At 49.1% G+C, this 19,934-nt stretch overlaps 1 protein-coding gene across 1 annotated transcript in view; it reads right to left on the reverse strand.

The window, feature by feature from the left end:
* LOC119974324 (myeloperoxidase-like) overlaps positions 1-13,277 on the reverse strand; it is a 51,268-nt gene extending 37,991 nt beyond the window's left edge. The window contains exons 1-4 of the mRNA XM_038813095.1: positions 13,263-13,277; positions 12,801-13,158; positions 11,144-11,304; positions 372-630 (exon numbers count right to left, since the gene is read on the reverse strand). Of these exons, the coding sequence (XP_038669023.1) occupies positions 372-630; positions 11,144-11,304; positions 12,801-13,158; positions 13,263-13,277 (793 nt within the window). The remainder of the gene's footprint in view (positions 1-371; positions 631-11,143; positions 11,305-12,800; positions 13,159-13,262) is intronic.
* Between the last annotated feature and the right edge of the window lie 6,657 nt (positions 13,278-19,934).

Genomic DNA, 19,934 nt, shown 5'->3' on the forward strand with positions numbered 1-19,934 from the left:
TTTTTTTCTCTCTGTCCCTTCCTACCATTCTAGGACTCTCATTTCTTTTTTTCCTCTATTCATTCATGGGCTGTTGGTGTCATTGGCTGGAGCAGAATTTAGTTCCCATTTATGCCCTCAGTTATGCCACCACATTGCAGTGGGTGTGGAGTCACATGTAGTCCAGACCAGGTAAGGACGGCAGATTTTCTTCCCTAAAGGGCATTAGTGATCCAAATAGGTTTTTACAACAACCGACAATGCTTTCATGATCATCACTTTTTACTCTTTCTCACTTCTCATGGGTGGTAACATATAATAGCGATAGTGCATCAAGATAATGAAACCGTCCAGTATCTGAATGTCTGGCACAATCAAAATGGTTGACTTACCGGCATTGATCAATAGATTTGGATTGAAGAAGGTCTCACGCATCTGCAGATTGGGAAATTCAGGATCTTCTTTGTAACCTTTTTTCAAACGTGGCACGACTTCAGAAACAGTAGAATGTCCAAATCTGAAGACTGCAGTGGAAAAAGCATTTTTAATGCTTGAATCAATGGAGCTATCATATCCTCTGTAGACAGGTAGAAATTTCTTCATTGCTTTTGGGCCGAGGATTTTGGGAAGGTAGTCTTTGTAAGTTATTATCTGTTGAAGAAGGGTGAGAAAAGGAGTCACTGAGTGAATTAATCTTTCAAAGAATGTCTTTGATTCTTCGCTCCTTCATGCTGGCTGGTTTCTCTGGCACCGCTGCAGGAAATGAAGATTTGGCTGAGCTAATTCTCCACCCTTGCCACCAACGATAGCGGGCTGACTCTCAACTGAGAATCCTGGACAATAACACCACAAGGATTGATATCAGAGCATTGTATTTTTACCTCGGGGATTAAGTATACCGCAAAGGGCAAGAGATATCTTTTGGTGTTCGGGAACTAGAAGAACACGGTGGCAGCTAATTATCCTCTAATTTTTAAGACTTGAATTCAAAGTCAGGGCAACACGTGGAATGAAAACTTTAAACAAGGTTGCTGAGTCCAGCTATTCGCATTTTATCACTGGGCCTAGGCTGTTGGGCATATTCAGTGGCCCTATTGTACCCGGTGCAGCTCCGGGAGCAGTGGGTGAATCGTGAGCAAGCCCCAAATCGAGCTCTTACGAGTTACCCGACTCACTCAGCCTGACGGGATCTAGATCTCGCCCATGTGGCACTGCCAGCGTTTAAGCCTGAGGAGGGCTTGCCATAGTAGGGGGTTGGGGGGGGGGGGGGGGAAGTTCCTGGGGGTTGGGGGGGGGTCACGAAAGCGGCGTGGGGGGGGGGAGATTGGGGCTGCCGGACAAAATGGCACCCTGATCTGTGAGGAGCCTTTCCTACTTTCAGCTAGGCAGCAGGAAATGTCTCTGAGTGTTGCCTTAGTGTGGAGAAGCCTCCTGAGTCCAAAACAAACAGCAAAGTGGCATTGGATGGCGCGATGTTTCTCGGTGCTGCAGTTGTTGAGAACCATCTCACTAAATGTGCTGTGCAGCAGACTTTAACTTCGGTCCAGTGAATCACCTCCATTATCTATAATCAGGCAAATGTAAAGAAAATAATTACTTGATATTCAAATGTGTTGTTTTTTTAAAAACAAGTTCACATCCAGACCAGTATGTCACCGAATTTAGAATTCTTCTCCTCAAAAGTACAAAGCAACCAGAGATTTGAAAGTTGTGGGAACTGTCCACAACTATTTCTGTGTCTCTCGGCCAGTGTTTACCCCGGACCCACTTTTGCCAACCGGCCAAAAGTCAAGACCCGTGCGCACCGACCTTCAGGATCCATGCTGACCGGCCTTCGCAACGGTCGCTTACCTTTAATGCAAAAGCAGAACCTGCTTGGCCCTTGCGACCTCACTCTAATCAGGTTCACAGGAGGAGAGGGCAATGCGCATATCAGGTGCAAACTTCAGCCAGTTCCTTTGTGCTGTCGTCTTCTTTGTGAGAATGGAAAATCCAACCTTGCATATGAAGGTCGTCATGAAGGGCAATAGCAGCAAAATGCTTGTTTTACTCAGCACCAGATAGCCCTTGGAGAGATTCTAGAATACTGACAGCTTCATGGGCTTTTGGCATGTTTTTAATGTGCTGTTTCAGGTCAGGTACAGAAGCGTAGTCCTTTCATTTGGAGTCAATTGTGGGTTAATACCTGACTCTGGGGGGTCTCAATCCCAAAAGGAATTTTTCACCTACCACTTCTCTTTCAAAAACCTGAAACTTCACTCTTTTGCCAGTACTTCCTTGCATATATCACACATGGGTTTTGTATCCTTATTTGCATTAGCACAATTGATAAAACCATACCTCAATAAATTATCTACGTTTCTTCTTTGTAGGCTGTTAACCAGAGACTCTGGAGCTCTGAATAGAGCTAACACCAGCACTGCTCTATCCTGCCCTGAACTCTCCTGAGCAGCTCTCACCACAGATTCAGATGCGAGACCCTGGCCAATAGGTACTCTGCCTATTTGTGTCTCTGGTTGTCTCTTGTAACAAAATCTTTCATCTACACAGTCCTCTTGCTTTGCTTGCTGGCAGCTTGAAAATGGAACCAGCCCTCCTCTGTGATTTGGCACAAAAAGCACACACATACAGGGCACCTGATGTCAAGTGTACATGTGTGACAGGTGCGTGACCTGCTCAATGTTGCTGCACATTGTTGGAAGATTGTACATAGCCTCATTTTAGTTGCATTTAAAAGGTGGACCGGCTACAACTGTCAATAAAATACAGGTGGTGGCCGTTGGATGCTTCTCCTACAATAAGGACCACTGTGGGAACACTGCGACAGATCACTCCACAACCCTCCAACACCTACCCACAACACACTCGTGGGCCGCGACCTGCACTTTGTAAAACCCTGTTCTAGGGGAATGTCAAAATGTTATATTTGTATTGTTGGCAGTTAAACTCACTCACTCCCAGTACAGGTTGCACAGTGTCAACAGGGTAGAAGCAAAAACCTGTCCTTGATTCTCCTCTCTGGAGATTAAGTGCTCCCACCAGCGGAGAATCACTACTGGTCTCCACTGGCGCAAGGCATGGCACCCAGGTGTAATTTTCTCTCCTTCACCATGCAAATTTATGCATGGGGGATAGTTCACTAGATTCTATCAGAATCCCTCTATCAGGCTGCCATTTTGAATAGGCAACCTTATACCGAGTTCCAGCGGTGGGCCTCCCACAATGCAAATCCTGCCTCCCACCCCCCGCTGACAACTTGGGACATCCCCCAACCACAGGAATAATGGGTCACCTCCCACACTGTGACCCGAAACCCCCACCAACCTTCCATCAGACCCCTATTAGAGACCCCCAACAGAGACACCTCAATCAGAACCTCCACCAGACACCCACTCAGTGATCCCCTACAGAAAGCCCCGTCAGATACCCCCATAAGATCCCCCCCCCATCAGAGGTCTCCAAAAGAGACCATTCCCCATCATAGACAACCCCCACCCCCCGGGACACCCACCAGTCACCCCGACCTGAAAACAGAAGAGCAGTCCAGGCAGTAGAGTGAAAAATCACTGCATTTCCACTTACTCTTGCCTAAAATCTGCTGCCTCAGATAAAAGTGCTTAATGCAACACAGATCCCTGAACCAGGATCCCTGGTACTGGCAACAGTGATAACCATTGTGCCACCATGCCACCCACTATCTTTCCCTTCATGCTTGAATGCATCTCAAGTACCCTGCATTGATGATAACCACAATGTTTATAAATGCTCTTGCTATGATTGACCGCAACAAAAGCAGCTAAGTGCTTTTGCTTTTTCTTATTTGCAACAGAAAGCACTTGTGCGCGTGCTGTGGCGGGGTGACCCGTTATTCCCATGGTGGGGCAGGAGAATGTCCCTAGTCGTCAGCAGGAGTGTTAGGGGGCATGATTTGCATTGTGAAGGGGAGGGGGGTGCCTTCTGATGGACTTTGGGCAATACTTCAGTTATGCACTGACCCTCTTGACCCACTACCGAGCCCACTGCGCAGGGCCACACTTGCACCAAAGCCAACCCAAAGGATTTCCCGCTGTGGGGGTTGGCATAACGGAGGGTAGGGTGGTTGAGACTTGGGCTTCCAGCTCGTTAATGCAATGGAAATTGGTGATTTCCATCCTCCCATCGGCATGGGGCGAGCAGCGCATTGAGGTCGCCGGCAGGGGATCAGAGCAACAACGCCAAAACCGTTTTTCCCACGACACTCCATTCTCCATCCGAGTGGGAATCCTTACATCAGTGTTGGCAGTGGAGAATCCACCCCCCCTATCTTTTAAGCTGAGGTTTCACTGTAGAGGAAAATTCAATTCTTGAATACTGGACGTGGCTCCGTGACATATACACGACTATGCAAGAGAATGTAGCAGTGCACAAAAACATGTCCACTGCCTGTCTACCGTAATGGGTGATAATAATGCAATAGATTGTAACTATAGCAAAATCATTGTATTTGTACTTACCATAAGACTTTATACCAGGTATTAAGGGAGAAAAAATGATAGGTGAGGAAGGGAGAAAAGGTGGAACAAGTGGTGGAACATGTATATCGACACCAGTTTTACCTCAACCGCCTTGGTAAGAAAGCAGGGCCTCTTCCTGCATTGGGCAGTGGAAGACTTAGGGGTGTTGCAGAGAGAAGTGAGAATCGAATATGCTGCTGGCCTTTAAATAGTTTCAGTATTTTAAAGGTTGACCCAGAACTGAACGCTTCTTCTATCTAGTGGTTGCAAACCAATTGGGAGTGGCAAAGCTGTTCCAGGCCTGCGCTGCTTGCACAATTAAGCCCTGTGAGGACATTTTCATGGGTTCACAACGGCTTCCTGTGAATGAATATTGAATACCTTCCACCGGTTAATGCGAGGGGAGTTAATCATTACTCCTCTCAAGTCTCTTTCCATTATTATAATTGTGGCAGCATGCCCCTTTAAGGGGGCAAGTTCATGGAGGGTCATGTAACCCATAGGGCCAATTGGGCCAAAGCATGCGAATCCTGGGGCTGAGTGCAGGTTTTACTGTTAGTTCGGAGTTTGGAGTCGTTGAGTGCGGTAGCCTTAATCTCACTCTCTGCAAATTGTTATTTGCTTTAATAAGCTGTTTATTCATTAATCTACTTGGTGGCCACCAGTCTTTCATGATACTACATTTGGCGATGAGGATTAATTGGAGTGCCTTCCTACTGCTACAGAAATTGGGAGAGCAGACCTTGTGTGTAAGACTTTCCTTTGAAGCAAACACATTCAGCAGTCTGTAAGTGTCAAAATGCCCTATTTTGGGAAACTTGAACCATTCAATCCTAACATGGAGCAGTGGATGTTATATGTTGAACACTTGCGCTATTTCATTAAGACCAATGAAATTGTGGGGAGGAGAAGCAGCAGGTAATCCTATTAACAGCCCGTGGGGCCCTGACCTACAACCTGATTAGGAGTTTGATTTCTCCAGATGCCCCCGACGCCCAAACATTTGAGGAGCTTGTGGAATTAGTCAAGGGATATTATCACTCAAAGACCTGGATGACAATGTAACGAAGAAAATGTTATTCAATGACAACAGCAGCAGGGGAGACAAAAGCAGCATTCATAGTGTGAATTACGGCTAAGAATTGTGAGTTTGGGACTGCACTCAACGACATTTTGAGAGATAGACTAGTCTGCAATGTTAATGACACAGCCATACAAATGAAATTGGTAGCAGAGGCAGAGATTACCTTAAAGAAGACACTGGAGGTTGTCCAGGCAATGGAAAGTGCCAAAATGGGGGAGATGGAACTGCAGAGTGTGCGAGCATGTGAGGTCCACCAAGTTTGACGAGAAGCCGTCAACAGTTGTGGCTTCAGGTATGACGACACAGAAAGTGTAAAGAGGCTGGGAGCAAAAGAGAGTGGAGAGATAGAGGAAATTTGGTCCAGAGACCAGGAGCTATGAAGAATGCTACTGGTGTGGGGGAGATCATCCCCAGGAATGATGTAAATTCAGGGAAGTTGTATGTTGTGCCTGCTATAGAAGGGGACAGAATAGGAGGAAATGTAAGGCCTCTAGGGGACCAACAAAAAATATCCGACTCCAGTAAATAATGCTGAGAACCCGGAAAATGGACCTGAAGTAGATAGTTTAAAGAACATAAAGGTTGGCGAAATAGCCCCTATTACAATTGTGTTAATGGTAAATGGTCAGTCACTTAAAATTGAGATAGACACAGGTGCCTCCACTACAGTAGTAGGTGAGCAAGCGTTTTGTTATTTACAAGATGAGACCCAGCCCCTGAAGTTAAGCAGCACGAAGGCCAGGCCAGCCATGTATATTGGGGAAGCTTTAAGGATCCTGGGAACAACCACAACATCCATGAGCTATCACACACCAGTCAGCTCAACTGCCTCTAATAATAGTGGGGGGTAAGTGTGATAGGCTGAGATTGGCTTCGTCAAATTAGATTAAATTGACTAGAAATCTTCAAAATTAACATAGGAGACTTTCACAAAGGATCGGTGAGCCCCGATTGCGGGCCAGGCCACCGTGGGGGCACCCTCCAGGGTCAGATCGGCCCATGCCCCCCCCCCACAGGACCCCGGAGCCCGCCCGAACCGCCAATCCCACTGGTAAGAGAGGTGGTTTTAAACCACGCCGGCGGGAGAGGTCTGTCAGCGGCGGGACTTCGGCCCATCGCGGTCCAGAGAATCGCCGCGGCGGGCCCGCCGACCACCGCAGGGGGCCCGCGGACTGGCGCGGCGCAATTCCCGCCCCCGCCAAATCTCGGGGGGGGGGGCCCGAGAATTCGGGACATGGGGGTGGGATTGACGCCGTCCCCAGGGAGAATTCCGCCTCAGGTTTTCAAAGACAAATTAGGCAAGATACAGGGTCTGAAAGCAAAGATTTACATTGATCCGGAGGCCAAGCTTTGCAGAGCCGGATCCGTCCCCTTTGCCTTACATGAAACATTTAAGTCTAAACTCAAGCAGTTGGAAGAACTAGGCATGACCAAGCCTGTACAGTTTTCAAAGGAGTGGCTCCCATCATGCCAGTGGTTAAGTCTGATGGAACCATTAGGATATGTGGGAAATACAAATTAACTGTGAATCAGATGGAAAAATTGTACCCAATATCCATTACAAAGAATTGAGGATATATGCTAAATTGGCAGGAGGCTTAGTTTATGCTAAACCTGATATGAGCCATGTGCACCAGCAGTTAGATTTAGACAAGGCTTCCAGATAATTTGTTACCATAAATACCAACAAAGGCCTATACCAGGATACGTAGTTACACTCCAGAGCCTCCTCGAGGTATGCAATTTCCCAGCAAGAGATGGAAAGCTTACGGCAGGATCTATACCCAAGGTGGTTGCCTATCTAGACAATGAACTGCCAACAGGAGCATCTGAAGAGGAGCACCGAGCAAATCTTGAAAAGGGTTTAAAAAGATTTAAGAAGTCTGGAGTAAGGCGGAAAAGAGAAAAATGTATGTTCCAAGCTCATGAATAATCGTACGTAGAATTTAGAGTACACACCGAAGAGCTGTACCCTATGGAGAAGAAGCTAAAAGAAATTAAGGAATCATCGGCCCCCAAAATTTGTCGGAATTTAAATCCTTTTTAGGAATGGTGAATTATTTTGGCAGATTTATTCCTAATCTTTCTACAATATTGGCACCCTTACACATGCTACTTAAGAAGCCATTGCGGCTGAGGATACCGTGAAGGTCCCGCCTTCTCAACCTTGCCCCTCCCCTGATGTGTGGTGATCCTCAGGTTAAATCGCCACCAGTCAGCTCTTCCCCTCAAAGGGGAAAACAGCCTATGGTCCTCTGGGACTATGGCGACTTTACTTACTTTACTTTACTCAAGAAGCACGAGTGGTGGTATTGGAGAGAGCATCGGAAAGAAGCCTTCAAACAGGGCAGACTAGCTTCGCAGTCATCCAATCTCTTGTTTAATTTTGCCCCTTCACGATAGATTTTCAAATGTGGTTTGAGAGCGAGAAACTGGAGTCCCGCGCTAGCAATCTGGAGTTTAAAAAGGGCAATTGCGTAGGCATGAGGACAGATTTGGCCCTCATGGACTGGACAGGAAGACTAAAAAGTAGGACAGTTGATGAGCAGCGGCAGTTGTTTAAGGAAATATTTAATTCCTCACAACTAAAATATATTCCAGAGGGAATTTTGTAAGAGGGTGAAAAGCATCCATGGCTAAGCAAGGAAGTTAAAGATAACATAAAGACAAAAACTTGGGCATACCATATTGCAAAGGCCAGTTTCAGGCTGGAAGATAGTGAAGCCTGTAAAGATCAACAAAAGGGTACTAAAAAAAGTTATAAAAAGAGCAATGGTAAATTATGAAATAAAATTGGCGCAAAATATAAAAAAGGATAGCAAAAGCTTCTATAGGTATATAAAAGGGAAGAGGGTAGATAAAGTGAATGATGGTCCCTTGGAGGATCAGCCTGGGGAGCGAATAGTGGGATCACAGAAATGGCAGAGATGCTAAATCAATATTTTGCTTGTTTTCACGGTGGAGGACATGAGTGCCATCCTAATAGTACCAGGTAATGCAGAGATAATAGAAAGGAAGGAACTTAGAACTATCATTATCAACAGGGAAAAAGTACTGAAGAAAATATCGGGTTTGAAGGCAGAGAAGTCCCCAGGGCTTGATGGTTTACATCCTCGGGTCTTAAAGGAAGTGGCAGCAGAGATAGTGGATCCATTGGTTAAAATATTCCAAAATTCCCTGGACATGGGAAAGGTTCCAGTGGATTGTAAAATGCTAATGTAGCACCCTTATTCAAAAAGGGAGGGAGGCAGAAAGCAGAAAACAAGATTAGTTTGTTTTACATCTGTTATTGGGAAATTGTTAAAATCCATTATTAAAGAAGTAATCATAGGGCATTTGGAAAGCCAAAATGCAATCAATCAGAGTCAGCATGGCTTAATGAAGGCTAAATCATGTTTGACTATTTGATAGAGGTCTTCGAAAATGTAACAAGCCAAGTGGATAATGGATATCCTGTAGATGTAGTGGGCTGGATTCTCCGCAGCCCCGCGGCGAAATCGTGTTCGGCCCGGTCCCCGGAGAATTGCTTGGGAATCGCTCGTGCACGATCTACACGGAGCGGCTACGGGGCCATTGACAGAGGCCCCTCACCACGATTCTCCACGCAAAACTGGCCAAATTCTTGGCGGCATGGTTCCAAACACGTATCGGCCGGCGGGAACCTCAAGTGGCAGCTGAGGACTCAGTCCGCACCCGCCCTGGTGGGGGGGCGGGGGATCGATCACCGGGGGGGACTCACGGACGGCTAGGGGAACAATCGGGCGGCGCGGATCCGTGGGAATGCGTGATCTCTAGGGGGCCTATATTTTGGATGACAGTCCTGGTCCGCCATTGCGCACAGCGCGGCTGCTGCAAGCCGCTGCCGTGCGCATGCGCGGACTCCCGACCAGAAGTGCGGGGCCCCCTATCCGCAGTCTGAGCTGCAAGGAGCACTCCGGGGCCCTGCCAGCCCCCTGCAGGTAGGAGAATCGCTCAGGACTTTCTTAAGGAAAGTCAAGAGTGAAACACCAGCGTTTTTACGCTGGCCTGGTAGACATAGCCCCATTTCTGGAGAATCCAGGCCAGTATATCTGGACTTCCAGAAAGCATTTGATAAGGTGCCACACAAAAGGTTAATACACAAGTTAATATTACATGGGCTTAGAGGTAATTTATTAGCTTGGATAGAAGACTTGCTAACTGACAGAACGCCGACTCAAGAAAACTTGAGAGAACATTTGAGTTGGACGATTTGGTTTACGTGAAGAATTGTGATGCTGGAGCAAATTAGATACCTGGAGTGGTTGTGGCCAGAGCAGAGCCAATGTCATTCAAGATAGATGTCCAAGGAAAAAGGGTGAAGAACCACCTGGACCATTTGAGAAGGAGAGAATCGCACACGGGACCAGTGAGGCAGCCCAGCCATAGTCTGCCTGTCAGTGATGTTGCTATGGGTGAAAGTAATGTTGCAGCAAGCTTCCCCGAGGTAGACCCCTAGTAATATTCCAGGGGAACTGGGGAAAATATCTTCACGGACGCATCTTCAGAAGCCGAGAGTCTATGCATTGAGGTTCAAACAAAGGTTACCTCTACTGCAGGAGAAGCCGCTAGTAAATTACGACACACCCAAAGGATCAGGAGGCTCGCAGACCGACTTACCTTATCAGGGACTGTGCTGAGATCAATTTGTTGTATAACATTGTAGTTCCATTATTGTTGTAATATGTTACTTGAAGGGGGAGGGAAGTGGTAGCCAGCCCCTTTACGGAGCAAGTTCTCAGAGGGTCATGTGACCAATAGGGCAATTCGGCTGGAGCATGTGAATCCTGGGGCTAGCACATGTTTTACTGTTAGTTAAGAGTTTGGAGTTATGGAGTACGGCAGCCTTTATCTCATTCTCTGTAAATAGTGATTTATCTGAATAAACTTTATTCATTAATCTACTTAGTGATCACCAGTCTTTCAAGATACTATAGTCATTCATCTGGCACCTTTTTGGTTGAATTAACACTGCAATGTTTCCATTGCTTTTGTGCCCTTAGAGAAGTGGTCCAATTCTCATTATATGTCTCCATGGGAACATAAAAAGAGTACTATTTTTGTATTTATATTACTGGCAGGTAGGCACATTTACTCCCATGTAGCCAATTCAAACCATTCACCTTGTGCATGTAGCCAAATTCAAACCATTCACCTTGTGCATGTAGCCAAATTCAAACCATTCACCTTGTGCATGTAGCCAAATTCAAACCATTCACCTTGTGCATGTAGCCAAATTCAAACCATTCACCTTGTGCATGTAGCCAAATTCAAACCATTCACCTTGTGCATGTAGCCAAATTCAAACCATTCACCTTGTGCATGTAGCCAAATTCAAACCATTCACCTTGAAACAACAACTTCCTGAAATCTTGACAATTGCTAGACTTGTTAGGTAACGTGGGGTATGCACACTTCAAACATTACTTGTTAACTGTGTAGAGGTGCACAATCACACAAGTGTGCACGCGCACTAGCCACATGCGTGCACAAGTAAATGAGTAAGTACACACGACAATCCGACGAGCGAAGGTATCATTGTAGGTTTGTGAGCTGCATTTTAGTCCACCTGCTGAAGTGCTCCCATGATTTTCCTCGCCTCCTGGTAGATTGTTTCTCCATCCCAGTGTGGGTTCAGTTTCTTCAGCTCTCTCGCTAAGCGATTGTGCTCCCGTAGGAATAGTGTATGTAAAACAGTCATCCTGATATGTTCATTGGCACGACTGTCACCTGTGTGGTTAAAAGGGATGATAAACTCTAGGAATCTGAAATAATAATGGAAAATGCTGAAAATACACAGGAGGTTCATCAGCAACTGAGCTGACAAAATAATCATTAAGGTTTGGCTGTAGATTCCTGTCATAATCTGGGATTAAGTAGGTTACGGAACACTAATGAAATCTTATGCGGGTCATGGGACACTGGGGGATTGATATTCCAAAATGACTATGGGGAATATGCACTCCCCACAGTAGACCTTCTACATCCTGTATAAAACCAGAGGGCCATGAACTGTAAACTAGTTCCTGTGGTAAAGTAACTGCTCTGTACTCTTGTTCTGTTTCATTAAATGTTTTTCCTTTGACTCAACCTGTTCGGCTGAGTGTGGACCCCTTTCCGGACCTTAGAATAATTCTCTCATCAGGATTGGAAACCGGGAAGCAAACAATTTTATAGGACTGAAGAAAGATAGCGGGTTTAGCTAAGTGGGCTAAACAGCTGGTTTGTAATGCAGAACAAGGCCAGCAGCGCGGTTCAATTCCCGCACCAGCTTACCCGAACAGGCGACAAGGGGCTTTTCACAGTAACTTCACAGAAACAGAGGACGACCGATGCCAATTATAGATAAACCATTCCAATAAGCCAGCAAAGTGTATTAATTGTATTTGCATGGGGAAAATGCACAGGCAAAAATAGATTCATCAGAATGGAGAGGAATAAAGTGGAAGATGGATCGAAGATTCAGGTCGAGAAGCACCTGGAATGCTGCAGTGATCAAGTCTCGAGGTGGTCTAAGGGGGCTGGATTGGCCGGTCCCCCCGCCACATGTCTCTTGGCGGAGCGACGTTTGCTGCCGATAGGATTCTCTCTTCCCACAATTTGTCAAAGGGTTTCCCTATTAAAGCCAGGAAACCCATGGGTGAGCGTGCACTGCCAGTGGAAAAATACAACCCCAACGGCCAGAGAATTCCACCCAGGATTTTAGTGATAGAAGAGCTGAGATAGGAGGCAGATTCGAGCCATGCTGTGGAGGTCTAAGGAAGTAGTCTTTGGGTTGGAGAGGATGTGCCTAACAATATAAAAGGAAAAGCTGCCAATATTTGTTAATCTGCGGTAAGATAATGCAAGAGTTCCCTCAGCAGCTGAAAAAGAAATGGCAAGTTCCCAGATAGACACCAGCAGACTTAAATTGATGAAGGGGTTGGGGGTGGTGGGGTTGGTTTCTGACCCTGAAACTTACCTTTTCACGAATACAAAATTAATTCTCTTAATTGAGTTAACAGTAAACTGCTTTCAAGCATAATCCTATGTTGAACTACATTTAAAACATATATTAATGCCTATTTAAGCTACTCCAAAGTTCAGTAACACAGAGCAAAATTAGTTCTCATCTGCAATTTTGGCGAATGTTTTATGCAACCAATAACAAGCTATATATTATACATTGAACAACAGAATTCTCAGGTGTACCATTTGAACACGCTATCTAGTTTTTTTTTTCTTACCAGCTTGAAAACATGGAATTCCAGAGTGACCTTTATCACTTGTCTTGCAGGAATTCTGACCACAGGGATTTATGGAGGTGTCCACGAATGGTAAGAGTTCCCGACCATTGTCTGTGAAGTAATTATTCACACGTAACAGACCCAAATTGTTCTCTTGGTCTTTTACAATGTTTGCCACAGCTTCAGTGCTGCCATACACCATATTGGCATCCATGAAGGACGTTATACTGTTCAACTGTTCACGACCGCAAAGCTGGCCAAAGGCTCTGGCTGCCTGCTGAGTGACACATGCAGGAGCAGATCGAAAGAAAGGAAGGCATTCATTGGGTTGTGTAAACGTAGGATCATCTGACGGAACCTGCAATGAATTAGAGTCAGAGGGTCAAACAGTGCAGAAAAGGCCCTTTGCCCATCGAGTCTGCACCAACAATAGTTACCTGATCCCGCGCTAATCCCACTTACCAGCACTTCTCCCATATCCATGAATGTGATGGTGTTTCAAGCGCTCATCCAAGTGTTTTTTTTATAAATTTAGATTACCCAATTATTTTTTCCAATTAAGGGGCAATTTAGCGTGGCCAATCCACCTACTCTGCACATTTTTGGGTTGTGGGGGCGAAACCCACGCAGTCACGGGGAGAATGTGCAAACTCCACACAGACAGTGACCCAGAGCCGGGATCGAACCTGGGACCTCAGCGCCGTGAGGCGGTTATGCAAACCACTTGGCCACCGTGCTGCCCATCCAAGTGTTTTTTAAAGGTTGTGAGGTTTCCAGCCTCCACTATCTTCCCAGGCAGTGCAGTCGAGATTCTCAACACCCCCTGAGTGAATCGTTTTGTATCATATCCCCTTGAAATCTCGTGGCCATCACCCAAAAGTTATGCCTCCTTGTGATTGACCACTCAACTAAGGGGAACAGCTGCTTCCTATTTACTCTGTCCAAACCCCTCATAATCTTATACACCTCAATCATATTCCCCTCAGCCTTCTCTACTCTGAAGAAAACAATCCAAGCCTATCCAATCTCTCCTTATTGCTCCGATGCTCCGTCCCAGGCAACATTCTGGTGAGTCTCCACTGTATCCCTCCACTACAATCACATCCTTCCTATAGTGAGGTGACCAGAACTTCACACATTACTACAGCTGTGGCCTATCCAACATTATGTACAGATCCAACATAACCTCCTTGCTCTTATAATCTATGCCATGACTGATAAAGGCAAGTGTCCCATATGCCTTCTTAACGACCCTCTTTACCTGCTTTGTCGCCTTCAGGGATCTGTGAACAAGTACCCCAAGATCCATCTATTCCTCTGAGCTTCCTCGGGCTGGAATCGCTACCCCGCGACGTCGGAAACAGGCATCGGCTGAAAATCGAGGTTGAGAATCGGGCACTAAGCTGATCACCTCACTCAGACGCCCTGGAGGTGGCGACAACACCCTCCACGCCCCGCGCCGGCATCGAAATTCAAAACCGACATTTGCACGCATTACCGTATCATTACCGGCTAAGGCCCAGTATTCTCCAGGACTCCAGGATACTCCGCCCCGTCAGGCATACAGCCCCTCTCATGGCATAGGCCGCACCAGTGACACTACCAGCGCGCCCACTCAACAGGCACATCGGCTGCCGCCAATTCCTGTCTGCCCACCGCATCCCTGCTCCCATCCATCCTTCCCATATAGGTTGGCACAACATGTGTGCCACACCCAGGGCCCACGGCACACTGCAGTTATGCTCCCAACAGGTGCCAAAGCCACCTCGCCCAGCCCCAGCCATAGGCCCTGCTCGCAAGCAAGCCACCAAGCATGGAGGCGGTCGATGGCACCCCCAACCCACACCCCGGTGCTACCTTGCTGGTGGGGTAATGCACCCAAGGAGGACACCCACAGTAGTCCCCACTGGCGGACACAGGACAGGGACCGCAGTACGTACCGTTGATATGAGTTGTGGTAGCCACAGGTAATCCTGTTGACAGGGCTGGGTGGTGAGGTTAGAGGCTCCCTGGTCATCGATGGGGTTGGAGGTGCACTGTGGAAGGGGTGGGGTAAAATTGTAGGGGGGGGGCATGTGGAGGGGGGGGGGGGAGCTGCAGTGTACTCCAGGGCCATCGCATAGCCCATTGAACTTGGATGGGCACAGGAGTGCACATCTTGCTAACACATTTTCTCTTTATCCTCTGCAGAGAATGAATTTCAGAATACAGTCAGGAATGGTTGCCTTCTGCCTGGCCGCAGCTGCCCTTGCAGATGTACTGCGGATGCAGGCATAGTCGCTGCCCTTGCAGATGTACTGCGGATGCAGGCATAGTCGCTGCCCTTGCAGATGTACTGCGGATGCAGGCATAGTCGCTGCCCTTGCAGATGCACTGCGGATGCAGGCATAGTCGCTGCCCTTGCAGATGCACTGCGGATGCAGGCATAGTCGCTGCCCTTGCAGATGCACTGCGGATGCAGGCATAGTCGCTGCCCTTGCAGATGTACTGCGGATGCAGGCATAGTCGCTGCCCTTGCAGATGTACTGCGGATGCAGGCATAGTCGCTGCCCTTGCAGGTGTACTGCGGATGCAGGCATAGTCGCTGCCCTTGCAGGTGTACTGCGGATGCAGGCATAGTCGCTGCCCTTGCAGATGTACTGCGGATGCAGGCATAGTCGCTGCCCTTGCAGATGTACTGCGGATGCAGGCATAGTCGCTGCCCTTGCAGATGCACTGTGGATGCAGGCATAGCCGCTGCCCTTGCAGATGCACTGCGGATGCAGGCATAGTCGCTGCCCTTGCAGATGCACTGCGGATGCAGGCATAGTCGCTGCCCTTGCAGATGCACTGCGGATGCAGGCATAGTCGCTGCCCTTGCAGATGTACTGCGGATGCAGGCATAGTCGCTGCCCTTGCAGATGCACTGCGGATGCAGGCATAGTCGCTGCCCTTGCAGATGCACTGCGGATGCAGGCATAGTCGCTGCCCTTGCAGATGCACTGCGGATGCAGGCATAGTCGCTGCCCTTGCAGATGCACTGCGGATGCAGGCATAGTCGCTGCCCTTGCAGATGCACTGCGGATGCAGGCATAGTCGCTGCCCTTGCAGATGCACTGCATTTGCAGGCATAGTCGCTGCCCTTGCAGATGCACTGCGGATGCAGGCATAGTCGCTGCCCTTGCAGATGCACTGCGGATGCAGGCATAGTCGCTGCCCTTGCAGATGCACTGCGGATGCAGGCATAGTCGCTGCCCTTGCAGATGCACTGCGGATGCAGGCATAGTCGCTGCCCTTGCAGATGCACTGCGGATGCAGGCATAGTCGCTGCCCTTGCAGATGCACTGCGGATGTAGGCATAGTCGCTGCCCTTGCAGATGCACTGCGGATGCAGGCATAGTCGCTGCCCTTGCAGATGCACTGCGGGTGCAGGCATAGTCGCTGCCCTTGCAGATGCACTGCGGATGCAGGCATAGTCGCTGCCCTTACAGATGCACTGCGGATGCAGGCATAGTCGCTGCCCTTGCAGATGCACTGCGGATGCAGGCATAGTCGCTGCCCTTGCAGATGCACTGCGGATGCAGGCATAGTCGCTGCCCTTGCAGATGCACTGCGGATGCAGGCATAGTCGCTGCCCTTGCAGATGCACTGCGGATGCAGGCATAGTCGCTGCCCTTGCAGATGCACTGCGGATGCAGGCATAGTCGCTGCCCTTGCAGATGTACTGCGGATGCAGGCATAGTCGCTGCCCTTGCAGATGCACTGCGGATGCAGGCATAGTCGCTGCCCTTGCAGATGTACTGCGGATGCAGGCATAGTCGCTGCCCTTGCAGATGCACTGCGGATGCAGGCATAGTCGCTGCCCTTGCAGATGCACTGCGGATGCAGGCATAGTCGCTGCCCTTGCAGATGCACTGCGGATGCAGGCATAGTCGCTGCCCGGAGGTGACACTGCACAACAGGAGCCTGTCCTAGAAGAGCAGGGACCAGACAGTGAGGCTGGAGAGCCAGCCGTCCAGCAGGCTGAGGAGGTGGTGCGAAGAAGGCATCGCAACAGGGCACGTGTGTATCATCGGCGCCTGTCCTTGAGGACTTGCCGGACTGAGTGTGCTGCGGCTGAGTGGGGAGATCATGCCTGATGATGGCGCACCTGGAACCACAAGGGGTATAAAGGAGGACTCCCATTCCCAATGGTCGTCAAGGTGATGGTCGCCCTGAACATCTATACCACGAGAACCTTCCAGTTGCCAAGTGGGGACCTGTCTGGGATCTCGCAAACATCCACACACAATTGCATCCGCACTGTGATTGATGCCCTATATGCCTGGGCAGCAGACTATATGAACTTCAATGTGAAAGGAGACCACCAAGATGCCTGGACAGCAGGATTCTCTGCCATCGCTGGCATGCCCCAGGTCCAGGGGGTTATCAATGGGACACCGGCGCATGAGGGGGTGCCCTTGATCAATAGGAAGGGCTAAATTGCCCGTAGTGTCCTAAAAAGTAAGGTTAAGGGGGGGGGGGGGGGTTGTTGGGTTACGGGTATAGGGTGGATACGTGGGTTTGAGTAGGGTGATCATTGCTCGGCACAACATCGAGGGCCGAAGGGCCTGTTCTGTGCTGTACTGTTCTATGTTCTATGCTAACCTGAGTGCTGCACCCCTGCCAATTAACTGGTGTCTAACCTTCCATTCTTGTGCGATCTACTGCTCCTTCTAGGCGGGTCCCCAGGCGGCACATCAGACATGAAGCCGGCATGCTGCTACCTCACCCTGTGACCTTGGGTACCTATGGTGGCCGCCCTCCAGAGCACTCAGGTTAGCATAGAACATAGAACAGTACAGCACAGAACAGGCCCTTCGGCCCTCGATGTTGTGCCGAGCAATGATCACCCTACTCAAACCCACGTATCCACCCTATACCCGTAACCCAACAACCCCCCCCCCTTAACCTTACTTTTAAGGACACTACGGGCAATTTAGCCCTTCCTATTGATCAAGGGCACCCCCTCATGCGCCGGTGTCCCATTGATAACCCCCTGGACCTGGGGCATGCCAGCGATGGCAGAGAATCCTGCTGTCCAGGCATCTTGGTGGTCTCCTTCCACATTGAAGTTCATATAGTCTGCTGCCCAGGCATATAGGGCATCATTGGGCCCAGCCAACTTTTGGATGTCACAAATGGTGGGGTGCCACCCTGTCCTGCCTGATGCCCCAGAGACGTGCCAGTGTCAAGTGGGGGCAGATTCAGAGGTGCTGAGCAACTGTCACCGGCAGGGGTCCCATCACCTCCTCCTCCCTCTGGGTGCCCGATAGCCCCCGGGCTATTCCTTGGGATGGCAGCACCACTGGAGTGAGATCCGGAGGTACTGCTGTCACCAGACACTACCAGTCCTGGAGGCTAGCTCTCGCCCCGACCAGGGTCTCAATGCCCTCAGCCATGAAGTACAGGGACTGGGCCACGCCTGTCTGCGGCTATGCCAGGTCTGCCAGTTCCCAGCCAGTGCTGTTGATGCCTTCAGAAAAGGCCCTTTGCGACTAAGCCACACTCTGGAGCACCACAGCAATGTTCATGTGGGCCTGATACAGGACTGCCTGTGACTGGGCTGCCTTGTTCTGCACCACAGCCACTGCCCGCATAGTGTGCCCCAGGCCTTGGGCATCTTGACCTATGGCCGTGACTCTTGCACCCAAGGCTTCCACCATGGAAGCCACTTGTTCAGTATTGGCCTGGGTAGCATGCATTGTCGGCACCTCCTTCTGCATCTGCAGGCACTGGAAGGTTGCTGACACCCCCTCTTGTGGACCCTGGCTCTGCCTCTGCATCTCCAACATTGATGAGACCGTCCTTTCCAGAAGACCAAGACTTGTCTGGACTGCAGCTAGTTCCTGCGGTCAGGCCACCCTCCCACTGTCCGCCCCTTTGGGGATTTCGACCTCCACCTGATATCATGAGAATGTCACTTTAAGAAATGTCTGTCTGCTCATGTTACTGCAGTGATGTCAGAGTGTGGGTGGAGCTGAGCTCTGGCTCTGCTTTTGAGTTTCACTTTGAGAAAAGCTTGGGTGTGTCTGTGTTTTTTTGGTTTTGTTTTTTCAGTGTTGGAGCTGAAGCCAGACAAAGCAGGTGTACTGCTGATCTCTCTGCCATAAAAAGACTATCTCTTGATCATTTGGTGAATTCATAATTACAAATGTTTTCAGTAGTGAATGTAAACCGGATGTGCTTCTGTTAAAAGGTGTTTCTTTTGTCTTCTGGATGTTGTTTGGGAAGTTATTAAGGATTATTCTTTGGGGGTTGTATTTGTATTTGAATTAATGGTTGCTAAGATGTTCACTGTATGTTTTAAAAAGGTTAACTTGAGTTCATAGAATAAAAAATGCTTTCAAAAATACTTTTCTATTTCTGCTGCACCACACCTGTGTAGTGGGTCAGGTGAACTCCATGATACACTTTGGGGTTCTCTAAACCCTGGCCAAAACACTGATAAACCACAGCATGTGTGACGTGCGCACCAGATAGTATCCCAGGAACATTGTCACTAAAATGAATCACTGAGGTAACAGTCTCTGGGATGGTGGAGAGTGCAGGTGTTGTCCTTGGAGTCGTGCTCAGGGGTGTTGCAGAGTTTCAGGGCGAGGTACCCCGGACGGTCTGGGCTCGACATATGGTGGTACTGCAAGACAAAAGATAAGAGGCGAGATTCTCCCAAAACGGGAGAAATCGTAAAGCTGCCGTAAAACCCGGGCGGGTTTTACGGCAGCGCGCCCCTTCCCGACGGGGGACCGATTCTGGTCCCCGGTCGGGGCTAGCAGCCCGACGCCGTAGGCTCCGGCAAGACGGGCTTAACGAAAATCGTTAAGCCCGCTTACCGGAGTTAGCGCCGGCTGACGCGTCATATGACGTCAGCCGCGCATGCGCAGTTTGGAAGACTCCAACCCGCGCATGCGCGGGTGACGTCATCGCGTTTTTGCGCGAAACCCGCGCATGCGCGGGCCGGGTTGCCCCTCAGCCGCCCCGCGAATGGATACTGCGGGACGGCGGAAGGACAAGTAGTGTGCGGGCATCGGGCCCGCTGCCCGCGATCGGTGCCCACCGATCGCGGGCCCATGGCACCCTTGGCACGGCCGTGGTACTGCCGTGCCAATCGGTGCC

The sequence above is a fragment of the Scyliorhinus canicula genome, chromosome 12, assembly GCF_902713615.1.
Source record: "Scyliorhinus canicula chromosome 12, sScyCan1.1, whole genome shotgun sequence".
Lineage (NCBI taxonomy): Eukaryota > Metazoa > Chordata > Chondrichthyes > Carcharhiniformes > Scyliorhinidae > Scyliorhinus > Scyliorhinus canicula.